At 42.0% G+C, this 26,613-nt stretch overlaps 1 protein-coding gene across 1 annotated transcript in view; it reads right to left on the reverse strand.

Annotated features, from left to right (window-relative positions):
- Nucleotides 1–26,613, reverse strand: part of lrp5 (low density lipoprotein receptor-related protein 5) — a 93,683-nt gene that overhangs the window by 50,354 nt on the left and 16,716 nt on the right. The window contains exons 3-6 of the mRNA XM_036568030.1: nt 25,041–25,260; nt 17,249–17,446; nt 12,000–12,196; nt 2,226–2,357 (exon numbers count right to left, since the gene is read on the reverse strand). Of these exons, the coding sequence (XP_036423923.1) occupies nt 2,226–2,357; nt 12,000–12,196; nt 17,249–17,446; nt 25,041–25,260 (747 nt within the window). The remainder of the gene's footprint in view (nt 1–2,225; nt 2,358–11,999; nt 12,197–17,248; nt 17,447–25,040; nt 25,261–26,613) is intronic.

Genomic DNA, 26,613 nt, shown 5'->3' on the forward strand with positions numbered 1-26,613 from the left:
TAGAGTTTATTTGCTGATGATTCACGTGACGTTACTGAGTAGGATGAGCTCATGAGGGTCATTTCAGGACGCCGGTTCGTCACATTAATGACAGATTTGAGTCACTTACCTAAACGAGTGTGAACCATCGTGTCAGAGAGATCGGATCTGAGCAAAAATCGGAGGCTTGTAATGTGAACATATTTTCATGTATTGGGTTTTGGGGCATTACTTAATAAATAACATGTAATAATACCTAATAAATGAATGAATGAATGAATGAATAAATAAATAAATAACCAAACAAACAGATAGGTATTAATGTCATTTAAAAACTGAACTGTGGCCTGTAGAATTTTGATATTGTCCACTTCTAGGCAAACACCTCCCAAAGAAACACTGCAGATGTCTGGGCTGGAGTTTTGGGGGGGAGGGGTTAAACTCGACCGTCTCTGGGTTTGTGGTGATTGAAATTAGCAGGACCAGGGCAGCTAAATTGTGCATTCAGAGTCAAAAAGCGTGGAGCAGCCATCTGTCAAAGATTAGGCATCTGTCACGGCCCCGTGAACGCGGCCGCATGCTAATGCACTCCAGCATGCCAGCACAAAAAAAAAACAAAACAAAAAAACGCATGACTCCGTGGATGAACCACAGTTAATAAACTTCAACATTATTTTTATGCTTAATTGCTAAAGACATCACCATAAAATTAAGACCAGCCTTTTTAAATTACGAAGAACATCGTTTCTGACATGCAGGTCACCAGCGTGACCGTTTTCTCATGACAGATCTGTAAATGATTTTCCTAAAATAAGATTCAGAGCCGAAATGAAATATTATCTTTGAAATTCCTCTTAAGTCCCAGATATCTGCCAATTCCACAGCAGCTCCGAGACGTTTACACGGCTGGCTCCGCTTCGGCTGTCTAGTTGACCCCGTCTGTGCCGCTGCCCTCTCACCTGCATTACGTGTTATGTGCTGCTGTTTTGTTTCCTGGTGACCTTTTACTTTCCTTTTCTTGTAAATGGCACTCGGTGACACACTTTCCGCACAGCCAGTCATGACATTCCTCACAGCTTCTCTCCCACCTCTCCTCTATCAGCATTTCTGATTATCATTATATTCATCAATGTCACACATGGTGTGCCTCAAGGGTCGGTCCTTGGCCGCCCTACATTTTAACCATATATTTACATAGTTAAGCAGATACCAATCTTGGTGGAATAAACAAATGTGTTGCATTTGACGTTTGCTTTGGGAAGATGTCAAGTTGCACGAAAATAAGGTTTCCTGTGGGATGTGTTCTAATTGTCTACAGCGCGTGATAATTATTTATTATTCTGTCTCTTTGTGGCAAAAGGGAAACTTTAATCACCTTGACATCTACAAGGAGCTACAACTAAGTTCAAGTTGATATTATGAGATATTTTGTGTTAACTAGCTGTGGAGTGTCATCTGTTATGGGGCATTACCTAATCTGGTGTGTGACCTGGGTTTGGGGGCGTTGACCGAGTTTTGGGGTGTCACCTGGATTTTAGGGCAGTATCTGGTCTGGTTTTATGGAAGCACCTGGTCTGGGGTGTTACCTGGTTTTGCTGCGTAACCTGGTGTTACCTGGGTTTTGGAGCATAACCTGCATTTCGAGGCCTAACCTAGGTTTTGGGCAGGAACCTGGTTTGGGCTTGACCTATGTTTTGGGGCGTAACCTGGGTTTTGGGGCAGTACCTGTTTTGGGGTGTTACCTGAGTTTTGGGGTGTACCCTGGGTTTGGGGTAGTACCTGGTTTGGGGCAAAACCTGGGTTTTGAAGGAGTACCTGGTTAGGAGCGTTACCTTGGTTTTGGGGTAGTACCTGATTTGGGGCGTTACCTTGGTTTTGGAGTAGTACATGGTCGGGACGTTACCTGGGTTTTGGGGCATACCCTTGGTTTTTGGGGTAGTACCTGGTTTGAGGCAGTACCTGGGTTTTGGGGTAGTACCTGGTCTGGGCTATTACCTGGGTTTGGGGCAATACCTGGTCTGGGGCGTTGCCTGGCTTTTGGGGATAGTACCTGGTCTGGGGCATATCTGGGTTTTTGGGTAGTACTTCATCTGGGGCATAGCCTGGGTTTGGGGTAGCACCTGGTTTGAGGCATCACCAGATTTTGAAGTGAAACCTGGGTTTTGAGGTAATACCTGGTCTGGGGCGTTACCTGGGTTTTGAGGTAATACCTGGTCTGGGGCGTTACCTGGGTTTTGAGGGGTTACCTGGTCTGCAGGTTTTGCCGTCCTCACGAAGTTTGACGCCGGTTGGGCAGGCGCAGCTGTAGAAGGGCGGAGACGGAGAGAGCAGGCACAGGTGAGAACATCCGCCATTACCGTCGCTGCAGGGAGTGTGGACTGAGGAAAAAGAGGAGAGAAACCTTTACTGCAGCACTGTTGGTGCAGAAACTCAGATTAAAATACATTTGGGACTCAACAGTGAAAGACTTCAGGGTCTATTTAGTTAAAAATGAAACCACTTCTTTTGGAAACGAACAGTTTCGCAGAGAGGCCACCCGGTCTGCTCCGTTCTGCTGAGTACAAACAAGAAACGCCTCATTTCAACATTTCTCAATTTGAAATGTAATGAAAAATATGCTGACCTGTGAAAGGGTCACTAACAAAACCAATAATGATTTATAACCTGCCAAGTCAAAGCTGCATTTATGATATTTCACACTGTTAGTATTTCTTACATTTTCTCTCCATAAGGCCTTTTTAGTGTCCAGATCCATTTGTATTATGTATTGCGCTGTGCTTGGTGATGGATTACAGCTCGACTCGTTTATACAGGTGCTTAGAGACGCAGAGGAAGCAGCCTAAACAAACCTGTGCTCTTCTGTTTTCTTCTAATCAACACATTAAAGAGCCGATATCATAGAAAACGCTTTTTTGATATAAAAGAGCTTGATGTCAAGTAAAACTGCCCATTCGCAGTGAAGGTAAAAGGAGTGTTTAAGCCTGGACTGCTTTTTGGATGAGGCATAGCCAATCAGAACATAGCTCATTTGTATATATCAGTCTTAAAGCAGCCTGTTTAGTCCAAAGTGATAAAGAGTAAAAAAAACAAAACAAAAACAAAAACAAAACAAAAAAAAAAACAAAAAACAAAAAAAAACAAACAAAAAAAAGGTTATGTAGAAATTAAGTAACAAACATCAACAACAAAAAAAAACACACAAACATCATAATTCTGGTTATGTTTGTGTTTATTCTAGTGTTATAGAGTGTTTTACGGTCAAAAACACACACTGTGTAAAAAAATAGTTTTTATTTTCCTTTTAAAATTTATTTTAGACTTTTAAAACAGAACTGTCTATCACTTTAGAGCAGTTTATCACCAACTTACTGTCCAAAATATAAAGATATGCACACACACACACACACACACACACACAAACAGACACCTGGGCTCAGAAGGACAGGATGTGAGCCGTTCTCCGTTATGAGCCGACAGATTTAAAGTTAGCAATAACAGTCAGACTGGACAATGGCGGGGTCAGAGAGAGATCAGCTATTTCCTCATCACATTCTAACACTCAGACTGCGCAGTGTGTAAACGTCGTCTGCAGAGACAGCCCTGACCTCAAAACGCACACACACACATTTGCCTTACATTCCTTGTGAGGACTTCCATTCATTTCTGTTGTTTTTTGTATTACTGTAGCCAAGTAACACTGCTCATACACTTAAAGCTGACGCTGACCTTAACCTCAGTATCCAAAAGCCAATGTATCTTATTTACAGCCTAATTTGTGGTGAAAACAACACATGCTAAAGTGAGGACCAGCAAACGGCCTCTCTTGTGCAAAAGTGCCATGTGAGGACCTCAATGTGAGGTCCTCACAAGTATAGAAAGACAAGCCCACAGTCACTCACTCACTCACACACTCACTCATGCAGAGTGTTGAATTGTGGGACGAGGTTCAGGGACACATGAGGAAACTCCACTAACAGAATTTCAGAGAGAAAAACAAAACAAGCGAGAGAAAAAAAAATGAGTCAGCGAATTCGACACACTGGAAAAACTATCTGCAGGTTTAACCTGAAGTTCGTCTTAAAAATCGGAGTTATTTAAAATTCAAATTATATGCTGACGGGGCATAAAACACAAATTACTGTTCTGTTAACTTACTATTTTACTTTCAGTCTAATCAGAATTTTAATTTTAATTAAGTTACTCCATTTTTTTTTACAATGCACACAGAAGCAGATGATTCAGGATTGGAGCAAAAGTAGAGCTGGACAATATGACAACATTTATCATTATCATGATAAATTATATGACAATGTCACAATATCCTCTTCTTAGCATAGCGTGAATATCGTCAGTGCTTAAAAATCATTTCCCAAATTCATGTTTGATTGAAAAGAGCATAATTAGTCCTGTTTAATTGTCAATTTATTCAATTTACGACAGAAAACGAATTCATTTACATGAACAATAGTCGACTGTGTAGAGTCCCGTCTGCAGTCAGAGTCTCCACATTTCTTCCACTTTGAATGTTGAGTCTTTCCGAGTCATGACGCTCAAGTCGGAATCAGAATCCAAGTCACTGGTGTTGAAGTCAGAGTCGAGTCCCAAGTCTTTCTTGATTTTCTCGAGTTGAGTCTGAAGTCATCAAATTCGTGACTCAAGACCAAGTCATATGACTCGGGTCCACACCTCTGTAGTATTGTATCATCTATCGTACAAATTTTCCTGAAGTATCATGATTTTACATTTTGTAAAGAGCACTGAAATTTCAGCCACCAGCTAAAGAAGTCTTGAAGAACCATCTGCATGCTTAAACGGTTGTTTGCATGGTGAATTCGTTCTTCAAATTGATGGAGAATGTGTTGTATACGGGTCTATACAGAATCATGAACACTCAAAGCAACATTTAAGCATGCAAATGGTTCTTCAACAATTTCTCAGTAAACACATTGGTTCTACCTAAAACCATGAACACTCAAAGAACCAGTAGCTTAAATGGTTGTTTGGATGGTGAAATGGCTCTTTGAATGCTTATGGTTGTAGCAGAACCACTGCATTTGCTAAAGAACCCTTGAAGAACCATCTTTTTTAAGTGTGTATTGCCTTAATGAAGGTCAGACAGCTCCCAGGTCTCAGACAGACAGGCTGAAAAGAGACCGAAGCTCGTGCGCCAACACATTTTATAAGAACCATCTCGGCCTGTTTTCCTAAGAAACGATTAGCCAACGCTGTTCACACGCGGCTAAAGCGAACACGCAGGACTTTCCTCTGCCTTCGCGTCTCTGCTGAATATCAGTGTTTATTTGTCCAGATTGGAGCTCGACTCCGTGAGAAACTCTCTCTTGCTCGGTTGCTCAATTTCACAGCGACTCCCCAGCGACGAAATCCACCAGCAGAAAGAAAAGACCCGGCGAAGGTGGATCAGCAGGAAGAACCGAACACATATTTTACCTTCAGTGCACCAGAGAGCAATAAATACACCCCAAAACAAACATCTCCATTCATTTTGTTATGGAGGAACCTGGACCGCTGTGAAAACGCCAGCGTAGCAACACGCATAAATCAGCTGTGGCGCTGAGGCTATTTGTTGAAAGTGGAGGGGAAACAGATTAAATCAGCTGAAATGAAGGTCTGTGGTTCCCTGTTGGATAATCTATGTGTTTGTACTTCTAATTCATACATACTACACTCAAACAGGGTGATGGCACAGAGCTAACACAAGATCTAGCCAGCTCACGTTACTGTGGCGAACTCTTTATGTCAGCTAATGCTAAAAATAGCAGTACAGCACTCTAATTCACATTCTGATGCACTACCTGGTGACTTAACGTTACTTTGAAAAGTAAAGAATTCGCTAAATGTGTCCAATAAATCTGAAATCAGCTTCAATCGTCAATGTTAACAAAGACAGAAGAGAATTTCTGGCTAAAGGCAGAAACAGCTCGAGCTCAAGTAAACAAACATCACTGTCTGCTGCCCCCTAAAGGTGCTACTGCACTTGTTATATGTTACAACTTTCTTGAATTGTTTTAAGAAGAAATTACTTCTTGTTAACGCTGCAACCCCAGAGACCAATAAACCTCAGGTAAAACGTAGGTAAAAATCTGTTAGCGAAGAATTATTTTACAGATGGTGTGTATAGATATATAATTACATTTCCAATCAAGTGACGTTAGATGACATAGCTAGCTAACGTGACTGTGGGGTTTGCTAACCCTAAAGTCTATGATTTTTGGTATGTTTTAGCTATTTTTTACTTTTTATTATTCTTTTTATCCCTTTTATTTATTTTACCAGTATTCTTTTTTTATTTTATTCTTTATTTATTTTATTGTCAATTTATTGTCTTACATCTTCTATTTCTTTTTATTTGATTAATTTTTGTTTTTATTTATTTTTTCTTTATCTGATCTGTTACTTGTTAAGTTACTAATTGTAATTTAATGGTTTATTGATTTAATGGTTTATTGGTCCCTTATTATTATTAAGGTTGGCTCGGCTATGTTGTGGGGGGGGTCTCAATGTAATTAGAATACTCAAAACATTCAGCGTATCCATGTTGACTATAATAAAAATTGCAGCTCTTGCGATTTGAAAATTGCACTCCTTCAAATTGCGATTTCGATATAAAAACTACTGATCTTTCAGCCCTCGTGAGGAGCGAAGGAGATCCTATTTGCTTATGAAGACATTCAGCCTGTTTGCTTTGAGCTTCGTCTCGTGTGAAGCTGCATCTCCAAAACCAGCTCAGACTGAGTTACAGAGATCTGAGCTGTGAGTGAAAGAGCTCGTACAGCTTCAGCTCCTGGATGAGGTGGAGACTCTCGGTTCTCCTCACGCTTCTCCACAGTGGAGCATCCTGTGCACTGTCACAGTTTCCAGGTTTTATAAGAAGCAAATATCATAGATATTTTCCTGAACCATTTGGCGAAAGAAGTTAGATTCAAAGAAATTACAATATTTTGCATTTTCATGTCATTTTTTCGCGCCGTGTTCGGTGTGTAATGACCTTTATTCTGATTTTAAATTATGACAACAGCCAATGGGAGTCTGGATATTCCATGTTTTTGAAGCAGTAGAATAAACAGGATGTTTAAAAGACTGACAGTCTCGTTCTTACGTCTTTAATTTAATGTAGTAATGGCAAAATGCTGAGTGACAGATTGTGATGCGCTGAGAAACTGAACAGTGCCCTGAGCCACTGAGGCTATGTTTACACAGCAGGTAAAAGTGGCCCAAATCTGATTTTTTTGTTTGTCTGTTCAGAGTATCTTTTAAATGTGATCTGTATGCGACATCAGTCTGAACAGATCAGCTCCTAAACTGACCCGCATGAGCAAAAGAACAGTGCTTCACGCGACGGCTCGTCCAGAGGTAAACAATCATGATGGCCAGCGAACGCCAGTCGTTCCCGCAGCTTTCAGTTTTGTCTTCGCCAGCATCACAGGAGCGAGTATAAAGTTCCAATGACTGACAGCTGGGCTCATCACTCAGAATGTGTTTGAGTTCGTCGTAAAATAGGCGCGCTATTCGACCACGGCCACTTCTTTGGTTCATGTCCTCGGACTCTTTAAACTGTTCCCTGACGCTGCAACCTCGGGCTCCTCCGCCCACGTTCGGCTGTTTCGTTCGAAACCTCTTCAAACACAGAGCGGTTGCGATGAGTCTCTTCTACTTTTTTGGTATAGAAACATCAGCCTAAATGTTTATGAGTCTCAGCAGTGCGAAATGATCACGAATGTTGAGTTGGACTGACGTAAAAGTCTGGCTGTTCAGACTGAGTCGCAGTGCCGCAGATCGGATACGTATCAGATTTCAGTACCACATATGAAAGCGTCTCAAATCGGACTTGAATATGTCAGTTTTTTGCTGTTCACACTGACACACAGACATACATCTGTGTCACATATGAAGAAAAAGATCGGATTTGGGCCACTTTCACCTGCTGTGTAAACGTAACCCAAGAGCACACTTTCACTAAAACAATGGTTTAGAATTTTTGGACACTGCACCTTAAAGCAACACTAAGCAGGATTTGGGGATCCCTCTCTGGTGGAAATGTGTAACTGCATGCAACATGTGGGAGAACATTTTGTAATGTGGGTTCTGTGAGTGCATTAAAAGAGTATTCAAACAGAAGCAGTAGAACGAACAGGATGCTGTTTTCCGGAAACACAGGCGATGTGCACTTCTAGCTGAAGTCTAAGCTGAAGGCTACTGATTTATATAGGACAATAAACAAAATGCACCATTAGAAACTTTAGCATGTGCTCATAATGCTTTTTAGGATAAAACAGTGTCTGACAACATCACCCTGAGCAGAAACACCTCTGCTCTTACAGCACCGCCTTCACCACGGCAAAGTTTCCATGTCTGCCTTTGGCTATGGGTTGAACATCATTGCACCAGATCTGCTACGAGGAAGAGAACAATGTTTTTCAAATGCCAATATTTAAACTCAGCACAAGCCAGAACCTTTTATATCCAAGCAGGGGATTTTGTTTTCAACATCTGGGAGTAATATGCAGCTGCAACCCCACAGACTGAGCCTCAGGCAGGGAAACAACCCAGACTGGGTGAAAGTCAGTCAGCTAGTTAGCTAAGCTATCCATCTAGCTAAAGCGACTGCATCAGTTAGCCTGCCTGAAGTGAAACAAACTGTTTAAGAAAGTGTATGCTGGTCATATACACACTTAACCTCTTATTCTCCAGGGTATACATTGGTTTGTCCATCTGAATTTACATGACCAAATCGTAAGGCAGATTATTCAGTAACTGCATGAAATAAATGTAAATTATTTTATTTATTTATTTATTTTTTGTAAAAGTTCCCTCAAATTAACAGAACATGTGTTTTATGATCACACATATTGCTATATGCTTACAATTTACTGCTGAAAGCCAAAAATCTTAGACGCTCTTTGTATTATTTTATAAAAATAATGTTTACAGAGCAGATCACTGAAGAGACGCCATCTGTTTATAGTTTATAGCCCAGATTTGTGGAAAAATGGGTCGACTTTCAGTAGACAAAAAAATGAGTTCAGCTTCTTTTATTATAAGGGTTTAAAATTACATCACCCATCTATTAGACTGGAAAGAAGACAGTTCCAGCTCTCATACGACCCCCACCTTTAAAATGTAGCTTATGAAATATGAAAGTTCTGAAGAATATGACGCAGTGCGTTTTGGAACCACCGGTGGTCTCAAGGAGTTGAAAAGGTTAAAAAAGACGGGTTCTTTAGAAAATATAATGGTTCTATTTAGAGCCAAGAGTTCTCGTAAGAACCATTTCATGCTTAAATACTGTTTTGCTGGTGAATTTGTTCTTCAGTTTGGTGGAGAATGTGTTGTATGTGGTCCTATATAGCACCAAAAAGGTCACGAGCTTGACAGCAGAACCCTTTTTCAGTCCTATATAGAACCATTTTCAAAAAGGATCTATATAAAACCAGATACAACACATTATCCACCAATCTGAAGAACCATTTCACTATGCAAAGGACATTTAAGCATGAAACAGTTCTATATAGAATAGAATATTCACGTCAAGAGTGCAGTTGTGTCTTAAATGGCAAATTTGAAAATTACAAACGTAAAACGTTCTATTCCAGTGAGTGTTGGCCAGCTAGCACGGCTGGGGAGGCAGCTAGCGCTAACCCTGAAGCCCACCCGCATGTCCCAACGTGTGTAGCTTAGCGCTGCTCTAGAACTCCGGCAGGGAGGGCCAACAAACATTAAGTTCCAATTCATTCTTACTTGCATAAATCAAATGAAATAAAGCTTTCAGCACCTCATCACACCTGGCTTCAGTCTACCTCCTCAGAAACTGGCTGTTCTTGAGCTGAAAAAGGCTCAGACAGTAACGTTAGTGAGGGTAACAGACCTTTAGTGTTTGTCTGTTTATCTAAAAAACACGATTGTCTCTTTCTGGTCCATCTGTCTGTGTTGTGCTGAGATGCCAAGTGCTGGCGTACATACTTTCACTAAAACAGTGGCTTAGAATTATTGGATGCTGCGTGTTAAAGAAACACTATGTGAGATTTGGGGATTTGGAGACCTCTCTGGTGGAAATGTGTAACTGCACGCAACGTGTGGAAGAACATTTTGTGTGTCGTGTAACTGCATTAAAAGAGAACTCGAAGAGAACTCAGTCTAAACTCGGTGAAGGAGCGTCTCTGAGGATGTGAGTGAATTATCTACTACTGTTATCAAGCTTCATCAGTATGATGATGATTTTGAGATCATTTGAGGCCGAAACGTCGAGCTGGACCTTCTTTTAGAGTCTGTGTGTGACGTTAATACGTAAAGACGTACGAGGTGGTGTGAAAAACTCCCGACCCGACACCTCTGACTTTTGATTGTTTCAGGCTTTACAGGGCGACTCTCAGCAGAACACGCTCACCATATTTCAGTGTTACATAATGCTGCTTTAAGGCCTGTTCCACACATGCTACCTCTGTGTGGCTGCATGACGACTACAGCTTGCACGCGTAGGTCATTCACACAGTGTTTTTCAAACTGCTAAAGGAACGTGTTGAGACTGAAGGGCCCATGAGATACACCAGCTGCCTCCTTCGATTTCTCACAAATGACGGACGCATTACTCGGCTGCCTTTGAAGCATCACGCGAAACGGGACAGACTTCAGTGATGTAACGACCACAATACGGAGCCTCCTTAACTTTGAGACGTAGCTAGTACGTGTTAAACAGGCTTTACATCTGCCCAATGTCCAAATCAGCTTCAAACGGCTTTCACGCGAGTGGTGATGTGGGTGTTTCAGTGTTTTTCACTGTTTGAAATAATAGAGCCAGTATGAACTCAGTGGAACAGGTACACTCTTAGCAAAAAGAGTACCAAAAAGGGGTTCTTTGGCTTGTGACAATAGTGGAAGCCTTTTTGGTCCTTTTTGGTTCTTCATCAATCTGAAGAACCCTTTCACCATGCAAAGAACCATTCAATCATGCAAAGGCCTCTTTGAGTGTTCGTGGTTTTATATTTTCTTTACTAAAGAATCCTTGAAGAACCATCTTTTTTAAGAGGGTATGTTTAAAAAAAAAAACCTCAGGTAAGGACAGATATTAAAAAAATAGATGTATATCTGTCGAAGGGGTGGAATAGTTGTGACAAGGAAAACTGAAATAAAAAAAGTGTTTAGAAAGAAGGTGGTAAACAAACACAAACTGAGGTATGATGTTTATTGTGTATGAAACATGTTGTTTTTGTGTCTGTTTTGTCTGTATTGTCTAAACCTAGTAGTGAAAGGATCACCTGTTACCCTGCATTCACACCAGCAGCGATGAGGCGAGACAAGGCGGCCGGAGGTCATTCGTTTTCAATGAGAGCTGCGATTTCCGGCGACAGGAGGCAGCGCGAACGTTGGCGACGCAAAGTGGGCGGAGTTTAACTTCATGCAAATAAGGAGCGAAGCGACGTGGCAATTACCAATAGGAATTGAGCTCTGAGCAGCGTAGTACGCACTTTATCTCCGCCACTGTGAAACGGTACGCTCCTTTTTTGGTTCCTAGATAATTATTCCTACTACAGGTGGAACAATGGCGGCGGTGCTTTCGCCACAAACAGACAGTAAATCACAAAGACCAAATACTGTTCTCCTCACAGACTGAATGCACAGACAGGGATTAAATAAAAATAAGCACACGAGCGATTTCTCACCAGGACTTTTAATTTTAGAGGGAATGCATCTGATTTGTGCTTGGCGTCAGTGAAACCATGGCAACCGACGGTCCGCTCCAGTTCAGAAACGCCCACAGATGATGAGTGATCAGCGATTTGGGTGACAAGAGGCGAAAAGTCACTGCTGGTGTGAACGTAGGGTAAGAGCATGCTGGGTAAAAAGTGGCTCCAGAATACACCTTTTCAGTCAATATATTTTTGTTTTGTTTATCTTTCCTATTAATTTAAGACCTTGTTTTTTATTTATTTCTATGTGTGTGTATTTATTTTGGGAAATTATACACAAGGACAGAAATAAACAATAAACAACAACAGATGACTCACTGTAGGGCTGCCTCTCCTGGTCCAACACCTGGATGTCCATCGGTGAGTAGATGGCGTTCAGTATCTCTCTCCGGTTGTCTCCGGTGTGTTTGTTGCAGGCGTGTATGGAGCGCGTCTGCCAGTCCGTCCAGTACAGCGTCTCCTCAAACAGCGTGAGCGCAAACGGGTGGGTCAGCGTGCCCTCCACCACTGTCTCTCTGAAAAGCAAAACACAAAAATACCATTTATTCATAAAGTACGTCTAAAAACAACACCTGCTGAGCAAAGCTTACACTACCACACACATAAATACATCTGTTTTTTTATAAACAGTTAAATCTGTAGCTCTGAGTGTTGAATCTCAGGGTGTGGCTTGACTAAGGATTACTGAGCCACATATCAATGATCTGATTGGTTACTGCTCAGCTCATTTGCATAAAATCGGTCCAGCACAGAGTGACCCCTGGTTCCTATCACCACCACTGTAAAGACATCTGAACCATTTCACACCAAACCACTCTGAATCTCTCTGATTACACCTTTAAAGAGGTGAATTCCCCTTTAAAACACCTTCCTGAGTCCCAGTCTACGTTAACCTCGTGGTGTGAACTTCAGGCACCACACACGTCTTAGAAGATCTATTACATTCAGGGAAACTGGGCGAATTACATTCTTTGCCAAACAGTTCCTTTGTACTAAATTGCTTTTGAACAGAACCGGTTCCATTGTGCAGCGGTTTCGTCTTATTTTGAGCCCTGCAGTCGTTTGTTTACTTCGCTCTGATGAGGTGCTGGAGCAGCGAGCGCTTCTCCACTGAACAGACGAACAGCGGAGGAAACGGAGAGCCACATCCGCTGTGTTTGGGCTGGGGGGGAAGTTTGGGGGTTGAATAACACACAGGGACTAAACCCCGATCCCTCAGACACCCGTCAGAGCGCCGGCCAACGGGGGAAATTAAACAACTCTGCCTGTCAGCGCTGCATCTGCTGCAGTCATTAGCGGCCAGCGGCAGCACAGCTGGGGTCATTCAGTCCACACGAGTCAATTCCTTAGCGTCATTACACAGAGGAGTAAACCCCACTGCACAGTCAAATTCCTGGCTTCAGGCCCCTTTTAGCACCACAGACAAAGAAGGAAACTAACATTAAATACTGTGAAAATGAATATACAGTTGGAAGGTGTGCAGTGAAATCTCACTTTTAAGAAATGGATAAATTAGACTTGGATTTTGGCCAAAAGAGACAAACTGTTTAATTATTTAAGCTTAAATGGGTCTAAACCAAAGATAAGAATAAAACAAAAAACACCAGCCAACTCATAACTCAGAGTGAAGTCACATTCAAAGCACTTTTAGTGTCATTTAAAGCTTTATTCAAAATTTACATTAAAAATAAACTAGAATAAATGGAATTTGCAGTGAAAAATAAGCCCAGTTACAGTTCGTTCTGAAGTACATATATACAGTATGTCCAGCTAAAAGAATTAAGCAGCTTAATTTACTCATATTTATATTTTTATTTCATTTCTATTGTTTTAGCTGGACTTACTGTATATATACGTCAGTACTTGATTGTAACTGGACTTTTCTCCCATTGCAGTGTGTTATGTTTTGTATGTGTGTTAGTTTGTATTTACTAATGCACAAATATCTTTTATTCCAGCTCATTTTTTATTATTACTGTTGAATGAAGCTTTAAATGACACAAAGCTTTTTTAATGTGACATTGCGCTGAGTTTACAGTGAGTTGGCTGGTATTTGTAATTTTTTGTGGTAGACAAATTTAAGCTTAAAAATGAAAACTGTGTAGCTTTTTTAGCCTACATTTTTGCCATTTTTACTCTTTTGTAGTCTCTCTTTTACTCTTTCCCATCCTTTATATTCCTCAAAGATGGATATATATATATATATATATATATATAGTTTTTGACATAATTTGAAAATGCCTGTTGCTCTTTACATTGTGTGTAAATTTCATGATGAATGGACCAAAAGAAACGACCCAAAATGACTAGGAAAAAAATCTGGTTCCACTGACTTACATTAAAATTAAGGTATGTTTTTTCCTCCTCCTGCAAAGTTTCTGTATGTCTATGTATTCCGTATATCTCCCCATGTTTATTTTATTGTATCTAACTTTACATTGACACCTGCACCAAGAGAAACTCCTTGTACACAACATTCTGATTCAGATCACAAACAATTCAGTGGTGATGAGAATTAAAAACTAGAATAATTTGTATAAAAAGTTTGATTTTCTCACAAAAATGCTTTTCTCTGTCTTGTAGTTTCGAAATAAAGCTTCACTCAAAAGCATAAATAAGAACCAAACAATTAGTCTAAACAAACATTGTCATGTGGTTTTCAACCGAGACGTTTAATGTTGGAATATTTTTTCTTTGGAAATCATTTTATGCACATATATATAACATTTAACCTGACACTTATATCTGTCTTATTATTTATGTTGGCCTTAAAAACTAATTTTAGCATTTATTATAAGCTTTCATATCAAAATGTCTTTGAGATAAAAATCGTGTCCTGGTTCTGTACACGACCGCAGTGTTACTCAGCGATGGAGGAGACCGTTAATCACATGACCCGTCGCCTTGTTCCCCGGGTACTGGGGGGATAAAGGGGTGCGTTTTTAATAGCGTGTGAGGAACCGAGTGATGCAGAAGGGAACGTAATTACATCCAGATTTCTCGTAGCTTTTGACGTAGGTGGGTTGCTTGGCGGCGGCGTCGGGCCGTTTGAAGCCGGCTGAACGCTGTAAACTCCACCATTAATCAGAGGTGTCCAGAACGCAGACATGAAAGAGGCCGCTTTGTTTTAAAAACAACAGAAGGTAAGTGCTTACAGAGGAGCGCTAACTCCCTGAGAGGAGACAGACGAGCAGAAGCGGCGTTCGCTTCTCGCCCGCCGAATCCTCACCACGCAGCTTAATCCCCCAGCAATGTTCCAGCACCCGGCCACTAAACAGACAGTCTCAAAGCGATAAGGGGAAACATCTCGTTTACAGACATGGTGTCTGAAGTTTTCTTCAGCTTTTCAATGGAGTTACAACTCTAATGAAGGAGCGAGGGAGTGACCGAGGGAGCAAGGGAGTGACTGAAGGGGTGAAATAGTGATTGGGAGAGCAAAAGAGTGATTTCAGGGGTTAGAGAATGAACGAGGGAGCAAGGAAGTGATTTACATGCAAAGGGAGAAATATGGGAGCGAAGGAGGGATTGAGGGAATGAGGGAGTGATTAAGGGGTCAAGGGAGTGATTGAGGGTGCAAAAAGAGTGACTTAAGGTGCGAGGGAATGACTAAGGAAGTGAAGGAGTGATTGAGGGAGTGAGGCAGTCAGGGAGGGAGCAACTAAGAGTGTTATTATGGGAGTGAGTGAGGGAGAGAGGGAGTGACTGAGGGAGTGATTGAGGGAGTGATTATGGGAGCAACTGAGGGAGTGACAGAGTAATTGAGGAAGTGACTGAGGGGCGATTGAGGGAGTGAATGGGGGAGCAAGGGAGTGACTGAATAAGTGACAGAGGGAGTGAGGCAGTGACTGAGGGAGCAACTGAGAGAGTGATTATGGGAGTGATTGAGAGAGAAGGATTGATTACGGGAGCAATTGTGGGAGTGACTGAGGGAGTGATTAAGGGAGTAAATGGGGGAGCAAGAGAGCGATTGAATGAGTGACTGAGGGAGTGATTATGGGACTGAGAGAGTGATTATGGGAGTGATTTAGGGAGTGACTGAGGGAGAGCGGCTCACTGAAAACTAAAAATCATTTGGTTTAAACTCACTGGTCACTTATTTAGGCCAGAATTAATCGGGCCAACTTGTTAACAGGTGACTTTACAGATAAGCTGAGTCAGTGATGAAACAAGCTGTGACCTAAATAACATCATTTAACTGACTAATCTAACTATTTTCCAGCTGCTTAGCAAGCCAAATACGTAAAAATGACCAAAGTAGCTGGTCAGACCACATCCCTAACCCTCAGTCAGCCTCAGTAACGCAGCAGTGTGGAGGCCAGCCAGTGAAATTTTGCGGTTTTGCCGATAAGTAATGTAAACCACTGTAAACAGGCTGATCACCGTATCTAAAACGAAGCAAATGAAGGGGGTCTCTGACGTTCGTGCAGCGCCGTGTAAACGACTCTGGATCAGCACTGAGGATCCCCCCCCCCGTCTTTATTAACACAGTCTGTACATAAAACCCCCGAGTGGAGAGAATCTGATCCCAGCAGAGGAGAGAATGTATCTCTGCTATAAAGTCCCTATTAAACCACACAAACAATAGGAAATGTATGCCTTTGCCCCGGGGCCCAAATACTACCCACAATGCCTAGCAGGGTTGGGTTACAGCAGTATATGGCATGCAGGTAAACTCCAGTTTAGAGAGTTAGAGAGAGAGAGAGAGAGAAGAGAGAGAGAGAGAGAGAATGTGTGTGAGGGAGGAAACGTGTATGGCTCCCTACTCCCTACATAGTGCAATACATAAGCGGGAAGGTGTGAGTGAGTGAGAGAGCAAATGAAGCAGGGAGAAAGCAAGGGCATAAGTGAGGAAGCGAGGTAGTTAAGGCACAAGGGAGTGAGTGAGGGAGCGAGAAAGCGGCTGGGGGAGTGAGTGAGGGAGGGAGCAAAGTAGGGAAAAATTAGTGAATTGAAAAAGACGCGATTGGAGGAGTGAAGGAGCGAGAAAGAGACCGAAAGAGCCAGGTAGTGTGTCAAGGAGCAAAAGAAATGACTGAGGGAGGGAGCGAGGGAGTGAGAGAGGGAGTGAGTGAGTAAGAGCACAAGTGAAGGAACAACAGAGGGAGTGCCTGAAGAAGTGAGCGAGGGAGTGAGAGAGAGTAAGTGACCAAGTGAAAGAGGGACTGACTGAGACAGTGAGTGAGAGAGAGAAAGTGAGCGAGTGACTGAGGAAGCGAGGGAGAGAGTAAGTGAGGGAGTGAGTGAGAGAGTAAGTGAGGGAGTGAGTGAGAGAGTAAGTGAGGGAGTGAGTGAGGGAGTAAATGAGGGAGCGAGTGAGGGAGTGAGTGAGTGAGAGAGTAAGTGAGGGAGCGAGGGAGAGAGTAAATGAGGGAGCGAGTGAGGGAGTGAGTGAGTGAGAGAGTAAGTGAGGGAGCGAGGGAGAGAGTAAATGATGGAGCGAGTGAGGGATCAAGTGAGGGAGTGATTGAGAGAGTAAGTGATGGACTGAGTGAGGGAGTGAGGGAGTCAGGGAGCGAGTAAGTGGGGGAGTAAGTGAGCGAGTGAGTGAGGGAGTGAGTGTAACTCACCGCGCGGTCCCGTCCAGGTTGGCTCTGTGGATGAAGCTGAGTTTGGCGTCGGCCCAGTACAGTTTCTGCTCCGTCAGGTCGATGGTCAGTCCGTTCGGCCAGTAAATCTCCTCCTCCACTATGACTTTCCGGCTGCTGCCGTCCATTCCCGCTCGCTCTATCCGCGGCTCCTCACCCCAGTCCGTCCAGTACATATACCTACACACACACACACACACACACACACACACACACACACACACACACACACAGACATCAACCATCAGTTGTGTTATAACAAAACATTTATTAAGTTTTTAATTCTGAGGTTTTTATATTGTTTATCCTAAAATGGTTTGAAACACAGTGCAAAGTATTTTATTCTATAGTTCTATAATAATGCAATCGTCTAAACTACCAGAAGAAACAGTGTTGTCATTATTATTATTATTATTATTATTATTATTATTGTTGTTGTGGTTGTTGATTAATTATTTATTTTTAATGCAAATAAACTCAGTTTATATTTATTTTTTATATGTATATTTTTGTAGCTCTGTGTCCCCAAACTCCTGACAGACAGTGTACACACACACACACACACACACACACACACACACACACACACACACACACGCGCGCGCGCGGTGGGTGTAAAGTGTGTGTGCCGGTGCTCTGAATGTTCAGTGGAAGTGAGTGAAGTTTAAGAGACGCCGTCTGAGAGCTAGACTAAACACCAGCACAGCGTCAAAAGAAAACGAGGCTTTAAAATCAAAGACAGCACCAGCCAGCATCGTCACACCTCACACCTGAGGATAACAACAAACACACTCAGCCCAAACAAGCACGACCGCAGTAAAGGAGAGCACCACCATTTTTTCTGAATTCCTGCATAATTAAATGGTTAAGATGTAAACAGAGTGGTTCACAGAGGTTTGGTGTGAAACGTTCTGTTCTAGATAAACTTACCGAGTCAGAACTGTTCACAGTGGTGGTGATAGGAACCAGACGTCCACCTCTAAAAGCTCCCTCACAGAAAGTTCCTACATGAAATGGTTATGAATTCACTGCCTGATGACTGAGACACTGTTTTATGATAGTTTTAGAGAACTTAAACTCCATTCATGGTGGAGGGATACATGCAGGGCGCTGTGAGGCAAAATAGTCCCCAAAGAAAACTTATTATTTCAGATTTTCCTCTATTTTCCATCATCAACATTCCATATAAACTCAGAAGACTTGTGTAGGTTCACTGGTGGTTCTGGAGAGTAAATAAAATGTCTATATTTGTGTTGTAGTCATGGCGACCCCTGGTTCCTATCACCACCACTGTAAAGACATCTGAACCACTTCACACCAAACCACTCTGAATCACTCTGTTATACAGAAACTTTGAAAAACTGGTGGATTTCCCCTTCAAATAGAACTATAACTAGTGTCCTTTTTCCCGTAAAAGCAGAAACCCGTTCGAGGTGAAGGAGGAAAAGCAGCTCTAGTGTTCAGCGGGTTGGATTTGCTACAACATTTAAGAAATTCTTTGCACACACAGGTTTAATAATGTGTTCAGCCGGCGATGCCAGAGACTCCGGCCAATCACTGTTTTAGTCATTTGCACGAGAAAAAGAGTTCTGCATGTGCTGCAGCCTCCGCGAGCTCTAATGTGAGCTGTGGGGGAATCTGCTGGTGTTATTTGTACAGTTTCCTACAAAAATCACATTTCCACACACCCCTAACCACCACCCCCCCCACACTGCCCTCAAATGTACTCGATCAGCCAGGACATGTTTGGTGTCTGAAGTTTTAACACTGGAGCTACGAGGCAAACGTAGGTAGAAGTTCGGAAGAAGTAAACCAATTAGCATCATGCTAAAAAAAGGCAGACGTGTCTCAAACCGTGTGGTGTTCAGTATCTCTAATACACTGAATGACATGAAAAATGTGTAAAAAATGTGATCACAAGACTGTAATCACATCTGAAAAACATGATCATGCGAAAAAAGTGAAGAAAGTGTAATCATGTGAAAAAAAACGCAATTACGTGAAGACAATGTAATCACATGCGAAAAAACATTTAACGATATGAAGAAAGCGTAATAACATGAAAAACAGATTGCATGTAAAAAAGTGTAATCACATGTGGAAAAACGTGTAATGACATGAAGAAAGTGATCACAAGAAAAAACTTGTAATCACATCTAAAAACCATGAACATGTGAAAAAAGTGAAGAAAGTGTAATCATGCAAAAAAAAACAACACGTAATTATGTGAAGAAAGTGTAATAACATGAAAAACTGTGATGGCATATAAAAAAGTGTAATCACACGTGGAAAAAAACATGTAATGACATAAGGAAACCGTAATCACATGCAAAAAATTTAATGATGTGCAGAAAGCGTAATCACGTGAAAAAGTGTAATGACGTGAAAGTCTAATCACATTGAAACACCTGTACTGGCATGTAAAGGAAGTGTAATCACGTGGAAAAATGTGATCACATGCCAAAAAAAAGGCATAACAAGTCACACGGTCTCACTCCTGTGAGGATTCATATGCTCACCTGTGATCACATGTTTTTTAGATACTTCACAGATGAAACTTATGTGATTTTTCTGTAAGGGTATTTTTAGCTATGCTAATGTTCTTTAGTCCATGTTTATAGATCACAGTGAGTCATACAGAGTCAGGAACCACATAATCAGCTCCATTAGAGACACTAAAAACCTCCACATGGTTTGAGTTTGAGGCCTGCAATTAGCATCATGCTAACTGGTGTACATAAGCTTCCATTACTCGTTAGCTGCATTAGCCTCACAGCTCCAGTGCCGAAACAAAAGAAGCAAACTTCCTGCTACCCTCTTTGTGGGGAGCCAGGCTGGGAAAATTAGATTTCTGTCCAAACTGCTCCTCTAATCAGGGTTTGGGCTCTCGCCGCCGATGTGGGTCGAGTGATTTCATCGCGGAAAATTAACTTACAGTCACACGGCAACTCTCACACTTCATTTACCACAAACACCGGCACGCAATCTCGGCAAATCAAGCCGGGCATGAGTTTGTATATAACAAGAAATAATAAACACAGAATTTTCAGTTATGAATCGACAAACTGTTCACTGCACTGCCCTTTAAAAAAGCTTTCACACCAACCCGGCGGCAAATTAAACAGGGGTGAAATAACATACAGCTGGACTGTCAAATTAATCTCACACTGATTTGGCCAGGAGGGCAGGCAGAGAAAGAAAGACACAGAGGAAGAGAGAGAAAAAGAAAAACAAGAGACAACTACACGCATACAGTACCGGCCAAGAGTCTGGACAATCAGACTGAGTGTTTTTCATAATATTAAAGAGGAAATTCCACCGATTTTATTACACAGTTAAACATGAACAAAGTTCATTCAGAGTGGTTTGGAGTGAAACGCTCCGTTCTAGATAAACTTACCGAGTCAGAACTGTTCACAGTGGTGGTGATAGGAACCAGACGTCCACCTCTAAAAGCTCCTCACAGAAAGTTCCTACATGAAATGGTTATGAATTCACTGCCTGATGACTGAGACACTGTTTTATGATAGTTTAGAGAACTTAAACTCCATTCATGGTGGAGGGACACATGCAGGCGCTGTGAGGCAAAATAGTCCCAAAGAAAACTTATTATTTCAGATTTTCCACTATTTTCCATCATCAACATTCCATATAAACTCAGAAGACTCGTGTAGGTTCACTGGTGGTTCTGGATAGTAAATAAAATGTCTATATCTGTGTTGTAGTCATGGCGACCCCTGGTTCCTATCACCACCACTGTAAAGACATCTGAACCATTTTACACCAAACCGTTTTGAATCACTCTGTTTACATCTCACACACTGAGCTATGCAAGAATTTTGAAAGTTTAATCATTTTAATTCTTCTGCTCAAATGCTTGAAATTTGCTTCTACGACAATTTGGCATAGTTGATGCCTACACAACACGTCCAAAAGTTTGTGGACACCAGAGTTTCTTTTGAAATGAATGGTGTTAACAGTTAACAGTTAACAGAGTTTGCGCTGCAGTAACAGCCTCTGCTCTTCTGGGAAGGCTTCTGGATGTTAGAACACTGCTGTGAGGATTTGACTGAGCATTAGTGAGGATGGTCAGTTCTGGATCACTAACTTATCCCAAAGGTATTGGATGGAGCTCCATTACTCCAGAGAACACAGTTGCACTGCTCCACAGCCCATGTGGATGGACCCAGTGTATGCATGAATTTATTCCAGTTTGCACTGAAAACCCCTTCTTTTCTTAGCCAGCGTGCTGAGATCATATGTGTACGTTCTTTAGTCCTGTAGATAAAACATTGTGAAGCTGCTTGAGGGAACAAGTACGATCTGAATCAGTACAGATCTCTAAAACAGGAGATAGTTTAGATTTAGTCACTGCATAATTCCACAAGTCTCAATTACCCTCGGCTCACGCACTCCGCCTGCACACGTGTCACCAGAGGAAACACTTATCGAGCTTCATGCCAGCGAGGAACCCAAGCATGCAAACCCGCCCACCAGCTAACGGCTCCAGCACATTCTTCTCAATTAAACACCTCAGGAGCACCAGCTGCACTTACAGCCAGAACAAAGGCCTCCACAGCGGCCTGACGTTGCTGGGCTTTGTGCTGGCGCTCTGCACCAGGAACACATATGTGCATTGTGTATAATTACGTTCCAGTGTATTTTTTAATGTATATGTCGCTGCTGTGAGAACAAAACCTCGTATCTCCAAAAGGGTGACTTTACAGGAGAAGGAAAACACATACTTCACTTTCAATGCAAGTCAACGGAACCAGACTTTTGGGCCATTTCTTCTGGTCCATTCATCATGAAATTTACACACAATGTAAAGAACAACAGGCATTTTCAGATTATGTCAAACTGAAAAACAAATGGAAAATAAATCTGGGAAAAAATGAAGATACAAGGTTTTGTTCCATTTTGTTTATATATATATATATATATATATATATATATATATATATATATATAAAATCACCTATCTAACCACTCATCTATCCATCTACCCATCTAACTATCCACCCAACTAACCACCCATTCTTCCATCTAACCATCTGCTCATCCACCCATAATATTTTTGAACATTTGTGGTAAGTAATGACATGACACTGTAAACAATCTTAGGCACTGCGAGGAACCAAGACTCAAAAGGACAAACTCCCTAAGAGAACGAGGAAGAACCACTGAAGGCTGCTTGTTTTAAATATAAATAAAAAATAAAAAAATAAAACACTAAAATAAAATACAAGGCAGTCCCGCTCTTAATGGCATGTTGTTTATATGCAAAAATCTAAAAATTAAAGATAGTAATAAAATAAAATAATATAAAACAAAAGTCAGTCATGCTCTTAATGATATTTTATATTTACAAATATACAAATTAGAATGAATAATAAAATAATATAAAATAAAAGTCAGTTATGCTATTAAAAGGTAAGGTTTGTATATTTAAATACACAAATAATAAATTAGTAATAAAACAATTTTGATAAAATAAAATATGAGCCAGCCATATAAATTTTATATTTTGTATGTTTGAAAATGTAAAAATTAAAAGAAAATAAAAGTCAGCCATTTTGAGTGATCAAAGAAATTTGTATATTTGTCTGATGCAGAAAATCTCTGCTTTTATTTTGTAATCGCTGTGTTTTTTTCTCTCTCCTGCAGTGAATGGATGAGTGAACGGAGGAGAGTGGAGCAGATATATTCAGGTGAATGTGTGCGAAACGTAAAGCCTGAGCCCGTTGAGCGAGTGTGTATGTATGTAATCGGACCCTCTCCCCCCGAAACGGCCCCCGCTCTCCCCCAGCTCCGCCCCAACACTCCGGAGGAACACGCTCACTTCACCTAACAGCAGCACACGCTTAGAAAAACAGCGCAGCAGGATGTGTTTCTTTAGGCTGAAGGCCAGGAAAAGTGTCTGGCTCCTCCTGTTAATGCCTTTATCATACGCCGTGAAGAGAGAGAGACACTCCGCACACACTTCCAGCCAAAAACCGCCCGGCACCTCTTCACTTCCACAAACATCCCGCGCTCTGAAAGCCTCCTGCACGGCAAGTCTGCAAAGAAACAGACTCACCGAGGCTATCAGAGGATCTCAGACATCCACAAACAGGCTCGAACAGCTCGGCCGTCCTCCTGCACTCCTACAGCGCCTCTGAGAGCTGAGATCACCAGAGATTAAACTCTCTGAGAAACTTCTCCACTCACACTCTAAATCAGTTTCATTCTCCATATGAGTCTGAGGGAGTCCTCACTGAGTCTGAGAGCGTCCACACTGAGTCTGAGAGCCTCCTCACCGAGTCTGAGAGCCTCCTCACCGAGTCTGAGAGAGTCTTCACTGAGTCTGAGAGCGTCCACACTGAGTCTGAGAGCGTCCACACTGAGTCTGAGAGCGTCCACACTGAGTCTGAGAGCCTCCTCACCGAGTCTGAGAGAGTCTTCACTGAGTCTGAGAGCGTCCACACTGAGTCTGAGAGCGTCCACACTGAGTCTGAGAGCCTCCTCACCGAGTCTGAGAGCCTCCTCACCGAGTCTGAGAGAGTCTTCACGGAGTCTGAGAACATCCACACTGAGTCTGAGGGAGTCCTCACTGAGTCATAGAGCCTCCTCAGTAAGTCTGAGAGCATCCACACAGTCTGAGAGCGTCCTCACTGAGTCTGAGAGTCCTCACTGAGTCACAGAGCATCCTCACTGAGTCATAGAGCGTCCTCACTGAGTCATAGAGCCTCCTCACTGAGTCATAGAGCCTCCTCACTGAGTCTGAGAGCGTCCACACTGAGTCTGACAGACTCCGCACTGAGTCTGAGAGCGTCCGGGCTGAGTCTGAGAGCGTCCGCGCTGAGTCTGAGAGCGTCCTCACTGAGTCTGAGAGTGTCCGCACTGAGTCTGAGAGTGTCCTCACTGAGTCTGAGAGCGTCCGCACTGAGTCTGAGAGCGTCCTCACTGAGTCTGAGAGCGTCCTCACTGAGTCTGAGAGAGTCCTCACTGAGTCTGAGAGCGTCAGCACTGAGTCTGAGAGAGTCCGCACTGAGTCTGAGAGTGTCAGCACTGAGTCTGAGAGAGTCCGCACTGAGTCTGAGAGTGTCAGCACTGAGTCTGAGAGAGTCCGCACTGAGTCTGAGAGAGTCAGCACTGAGTCTGAGAGAGTCAGCACTGAGTCTGAGAGCGTCTGCACTGAGCTCTGCAGGAAACACGGACACTGACGTGGAGCTTATTAAGTTAATGTCAGAACTGCTGTCACTTCATCACATCAAACAAATGAAACAGGTTTAAATAATATTTACTGGAGCGATAAGAGGTAGAGAGAGAGTGCACAGAAAGAAAGAAAGAAAGAAAGAAAGCAAGCAAGAAAGAAAGAAAGGAAGGAAGAAAGGAAGAAAGAACAGTCTGTAGGTAAAGAAAGAGTGAAAGACAGAAAGAAAAAGAAAGAGAAAGAAAGAAAGAACAGTCCGTAGGTAAAGAAAGAAAGAGTGAAAGACAGAAAGAAAAAGAAATAAAGAAAGAGAAAGAAAGAGTAAAAGAGTGAAAGAGGGAAAGAAAGAGAGAAAGAAAGAAAGAAAGAAAGAAAGAAAGAAAGAAAGAAGGAAAGAAAGAAGTCAGTAGGTAAAGAAAGAAAGAGAGAAAGAAAGAAAAAGAAATAAAGAAAGAGAAAGAAAAAGAGCAGAAGAAAGAAAAAAGAAAAAGAAAGCACACAGACAGTAGTGAAAGGAAGACAGAGAGACCTCATGTATGGAGGTGTGTGTGCTGTAGGTCTGTTTGTGTATGTTCTGACCTCTGCTGTGGGTTCAGTGCGATGGCTCTCGGTTGGTCCAGATCCTGCCAGAACAGAACCTTCCGAGAGGTCCCATCCAGATTGGCCACTTCGATGCGGTTCGTCTCAGAGTCCGTCCAGTACAGCTTCCGTCCAAGCCAATCACAGGCCAGCCCGTCCGGTGAGTCCAGCCCGGACACCACCACTGTCTGACCACAGCCCAGCGTCGCCTCCTTCACCGCTACAGCAGGCAGAGCAGAGTTAACACCCAGACACACTGAGATCAATCACACCTCATCATCTGCGATCAGCTCTAACATTCCAAAATCAATACATCTGAACCAGCACCTTCAGAACCACACACTGCAGCACAAACAGCATAAGAACACTGTACAATAACACTGCAGCAATAACATTCATACATATTTACTGTAGAGAAACGGCTCTATAATGTTCATATGATCCACACAGTCATTCTGACAGACTGTAATACACTACAGGAAGTGTAGGGGGCGATATGGCTTCTATTGTTTCATTTAAAAAGCCTCTATAATATTCATATGATCCACACAGTCATTCTGACAGACTGTAATACACTACAGGAAGTGTAGGGGGCGATATGGCTTCCACTGTTTCATTTAAAAAGCTCTATAATGTTCATATGATCCACACAGCCACTCTGACAGACCGTAATACACTACAGGAAGTGTAGGGGGCGATATGGCTTCTACTGTTTCATTTAAAAAGCCTCTATAATGTTTTGCCTTTCTGGCTTTTATCTTTGTAACACATAGATTTGTTTTTAATTTGCTCTATGGTTTGTGTTGTTTATTTACTCATCTGAACAGCTCGTTGTTGCAAGCTTTAAAGTCATCTATCCTGCTATTTTTTTTTTACTTTGAAACATAAACTTCGTCTCCTCTGCAGACCAGTTTCTGCTTGGCCATGTTGAACGGTATAAACTCTCACTATGACGTGACGAACATGATCAGAACGGACTTAAACTTTCCGATAGGGAATGTAATCAGATACAGGCGTTTACACAGATATTATTCTTCTATTTAACGGATTATTTACAGGATTACCCACCTCAATCAGTCGGATAGAAACTGTATTCCAAATGGCCTCAATCAGACTAGACTATTCAGATTGAAGTGTTTACATGGACGTATTCCATTCCGATTGAACTGTCCGGATTATTAATGGATTATCAGGCTGCACATAAACGTAGCAGCTTCAGACATCAGGCAGTGAATTCATAACCATTTCCTGTAGGAACTTTCTGTGAGGGAGCTTTTAGAGGTGGACGTCTGGTTCCTATCACCACCACTGTGAACAATTCTGACTCAGTAAGTTCCCCTTTCAGACTGATCTATGTAAATGAGCTCTGTTCTGACTGATTCATTTAAAAAGTGAGTAAAATTCAATTTTAAATGATAAGGGCCCTTTGAATAAATACTAAAAAGCTCAACATACTGTCTTATTGCTTATATTCTGCTGCTGTGTAGTTATTCTGCCAGTTACATTTGTACATTGAGAGTAATGTTTAGCATAATTATGAATCGCACTGAAAATAAGCTAATCGAATCATGGT

The sequence above is a fragment of the Colossoma macropomum genome, unplaced genomic scaffold, assembly GCF_904425465.1.
Source record: "Colossoma macropomum unplaced genomic scaffold, Colossoma_macropomum, whole genome shotgun sequence".
Taxonomy (NCBI): Eukaryota; Metazoa; Chordata; class Actinopteri; order Characiformes; family Serrasalmidae; genus Colossoma; species Colossoma macropomum.